Source organism: Arachis ipaensis, chromosome B01 (assembly GCF_000816755.2).
Source record: "Arachis ipaensis cultivar K30076 chromosome B01, Araip1.1, whole genome shotgun sequence".
NCBI lineage: Eukaryota > Viridiplantae > Streptophyta > Magnoliopsida > Fabales > Fabaceae > Arachis > Arachis ipaensis.
The window spans coordinates 133,538,601-133,542,267 of record NC_029785.2 but is presented as its reverse complement, the minus strand read 5'-3'; the positions used below and the strand labels follow the sequence as shown (position 1 = coordinate 133,542,267).

The 3,667-nt window shown below is 33.3% G+C and overlaps 1 protein-coding gene across 3 annotated transcripts in view; it reads right to left on the bottom strand.

Annotated features, from left to right (window-relative positions):
* Positions 1–3,307, bottom strand: part of LOC110263851 (zinc finger BED domain-containing protein RICESLEEPER 2-like) — a 5,062-nt gene extending 1,755 nt beyond the window's left edge. The window contains exons 1-3 of one of the 3 annotated variants that reach the window (XM_021105694.1): positions 3,108–3,307; positions 2,734–2,802; positions 1,573–2,633 (exon numbers count right to left, since the gene is read on the bottom strand). In XM_021105694.1, coding sequence (XP_020961353.1) covers positions 1,573–1,622 — 50 coding nt within the window. In that variant the 5' untranslated portion in view covers positions 1,623–2,633; positions 2,734–2,802; positions 3,108–3,307. The remainder of the gene's footprint in view (positions 1–1,572; positions 2,634–2,733; positions 2,803–3,107) is intronic. The other 2 variants (XM_021105699.1, XM_021105697.1) reach the window with 2 other exon arrangements.

The following is a 3,667-nucleotide window of genomic DNA, read 5'->3' as shown; positions in this document are numbered from 1 at the left end:
TGGAATAAAATATTTTCTTTAATTTCTAAATTATTATTGACTATGTAGAGTATTTTATTTAAAATTTGAGTACATGCATGTATTTATCTAAGTCATTAGAACATTACAAATTTTTATAGTACTCCTAACATCTTTTGAGCCATTTTTTTTAAATTGTTTTGCATAGAATAAAATATTTTTTTGTAGTATAATTTAAATAAATTTATTAAAAAATTTATTAAAAAATATTCATGAGCTATTAAAAATGGACAAAAGAGTATTGTATGGAATTCGAATTGATAGCTCATTAATATTTCAAAGAAGTCTCGTAATTAAATATTTTGTTAGTTTTTTTTAATGTATAAAATAAAATATATATATTTTTTAATTTTTAAATTATTAATTTTTTTAATAAGTGTATAATTCAAACCAAGCTGGTTCGAATTAGTGTGTGCGTGTGTTTGTGTATAATTCGAACCAAGCTGGTTCGAATTATGTAGAAATGGAGTTCGAATCAGGCTGGTTCGAACTACATATAAATGTGCATTGGTGGATTAATGAAACAGATTTTGGTTTGGCGGATTTGTGTAAAATTTTGCTTTCCTTGGTTTATTACTGTGATTTGCCCTCATTTTCAAATGCTACTGCAAAGCAAATATCATCAAAGGCACTATCATCCATATCCACATCTTGGCTGTGTTGTGTAAATTGATGTGCTTGATCACTATTGAGAGCAACCCTATAACTGTTAAACAAGTCTTGAATATTTCCTTCAACTTACCACATAAGAAATCAGCATCTTCCTTCTCAAACAACTTTTGAAAACGCCACTCAACAAACTTAATCTTGTATCTAGGGCCAAGTACTACAGCAACAAAAATGATCATATTTATATTCCTCAAATTATCCCAATATTTATCATGCTTAACCTTTATTTTTGTAGCCATACCCTTAAGTAATATGTCATCACTATCAATCCAAATCTTCAAAGAACTAAGAATTGAACAAAAGTGATGTATATATGAAGAAGAGGTCACAAATATAAAATTCGAGACTTTTTTTTGTTACATAAAAAAAATCTTTAAAAACCTCACAAAAGCATCTTGCATTATCCCAATCTTCATTCTTTGGAATGTCCCTTTGCATCATTATAAAGTCAACATCCCTCTCACTTTATCTCTTAAAGGCCTTTTGAAATTTTAAAGCACTATCAAGCATTATGTAAGTGGAATTCTACCTAGTGGGACATATAGTTGCACAAAAGAGGAGTCTTAGATTCTAGTCTCTTTAATACAACTTTTAAACCTATCCATGCGACTAGGAGAAGCACGGACATATCTAACAACATTCCTAATTTTACTAATTGAAGAATGCATATCCTTCAAACCATCATTCACCACCAAGTTTAAGATATGAGCACAGTACCTAACATGTAAATGTTCACTTTTTAAAGGATGTGAATTCCAATCTTCCATTCTATCTTTTAAGTCAACATCATTTACATCATTTGAACTAGCATTATCAACTGTGATGCTAAAGACCCTACTTATTCTCCAATTTAAAAGACATTTTTCTATCTTTGTTTCACCTCACCTAACATGCAAATGTTCACCTTTTAAAGGATGTGAATTCCAATCCTCCATTCTACCTTTCAAGTAACAAATGGCAACATCATTTGAACTAGCATTATCAACTGTGATGCTAAAGACCCTACTTATTCTCCAATTTAAAAGACATTTTTCTATCTTTCTACCAATTGTTTCACCTTTATGATTCTTGATAAGACAAAAGTTAAGAATTCTCTTTTGCAACTTCCAATCTTGATCAATAAAATGTGCAGTGAGGCAAAGATAGTTTAGATTTTGTACAGAAGTCTAACAATCAGTGGTCAAACACACACTTTGATTTGAATTTATAAAGACACTCTTCAACTTATGTTTTTCATTCATGAACAAGTTTCAACAATCCTTAGCAACTGATATTCTGCCCGGAATATGGAGTCTTGGCTGCAAAACACTCATGAAATAACGAAACCCCTCTCCTTCGACAAATCTAAAAGGCAACTCATCTACAATTATCATTCTAGCAAGAGCTTGTCTACATAAATCAGGATTAAATGATACAACAGTCAAACAATTACCCATCCCATTTCCTTCTTCTTTTTTAAGTTGCTGTATAACAAGTGCTTTTTGTGTGGGATCAAGTGAATCTTTTGAAAATTTTCTACACCGACTCAACAAGTGACTTTTAAGATTGCTAGTACCATTTTTATGTGAATCAGCAGCATAAGATGCTCCACACCACTTACATATAGCCCTAGATTTAGGACCACTTTCATCTTTTTTAAAATGCTCCCAAGTCCAAGATCTAGGTCTAACAGGTTTTTTAGTGTTACCTGTACCTGGTTCCTCAGACTGGCCAGGATTAGTTGACTCATCAGTAACATTTGCTTTGCTCCTCCTCCTCTTAGATCTAGTTCCTTCATTGTTCTGATCACTGCGTGGCGACAGCGATGGTGGCTGCGTCTATGTCTGTGTTTGTGGTTGGGACTGCGGCTGTGGCAGCGGCATCGACTCCGACTGTCCTGAAGATCTAACTGATTCAAAAGTGGACGGAGTAGCACTAGTAAATCCTGGGTCACTGCTTTGAACATCCTGTGATAACCAAAATCAGTTTATGTTATTTTAATATTTTTTCAAATAATCAATATATTGAATTGTTACTAACATAAACATTCCAAAATAAGAATATTACCTCAGGATATGAAGCTGACATTGTTGACCTTCAAATTAAAAGTTAAAATCAACTGAACAAATATAAAATCTACAAAAGTACAACAAAAAATTTAATATAACAGATTCTCAAAGATAATAATAATAGATTGTCAAAAATAACAAATTTAACATAATAAATTGTCAAAGTAAAAAGAACAAATTGACTTCAAATTCAATACATTAACAGAAAATCAGAAATAGAGAAAAAAACTGTTTCTTTTTATTTTTAATAAAAATGTCATCAAGAAAACAGAGTTGGTGGTGGTTCATAGATATTATTATTACTATGGTTTGAACATCAAAGACACAGATAATGTTGATCGTCATATAAAATAATAAAAAATAAAAACTCACCGAGAAGAAGAAGTGGAAATGACGTCTAAGAGGAGCGGCAGATGACGTCAACAACTTGGCATGTGATGGTGAGAGTGAGTGAGGTCTGAGCCGAGGTGTATGTAATGTGAGTCTGTAACGGCGAGGTACAGAATTTGTGTTTCTTAGGGTTTGTGTTTCTTTGTGGGAAAAGGAAAATGGAGAATGACTGAATGAGTGTGTGCAATGCAGCGCTGTGGGTGATTGGGTCTGGGCTTGGTGGGGACTAAGGAGTAAACCGAATCGAATCGTAATAAAACCGATCTAAAATCCAAAAAATCCAAAATTGAGCGGTTTAAAATGGTTTTCGGTTTGGATCCGTGCGATTTTGCGGTTTTTTTAGACCGGTTTGGATGTGAACACCCCTAGGACCAAGAATACTACTCAGGAAAATATCACTACGTACCACCGACTTAACCGCAAACTTTCGTGCCATAATAGTATCCTGTATTGGAAAGCTGTCAAATATCCACATCCGGCGACTAGAGACCTCCACGGCCATCAGGTAATAGTGAGTCTCCTTCATGTCTTCGATGACGTCC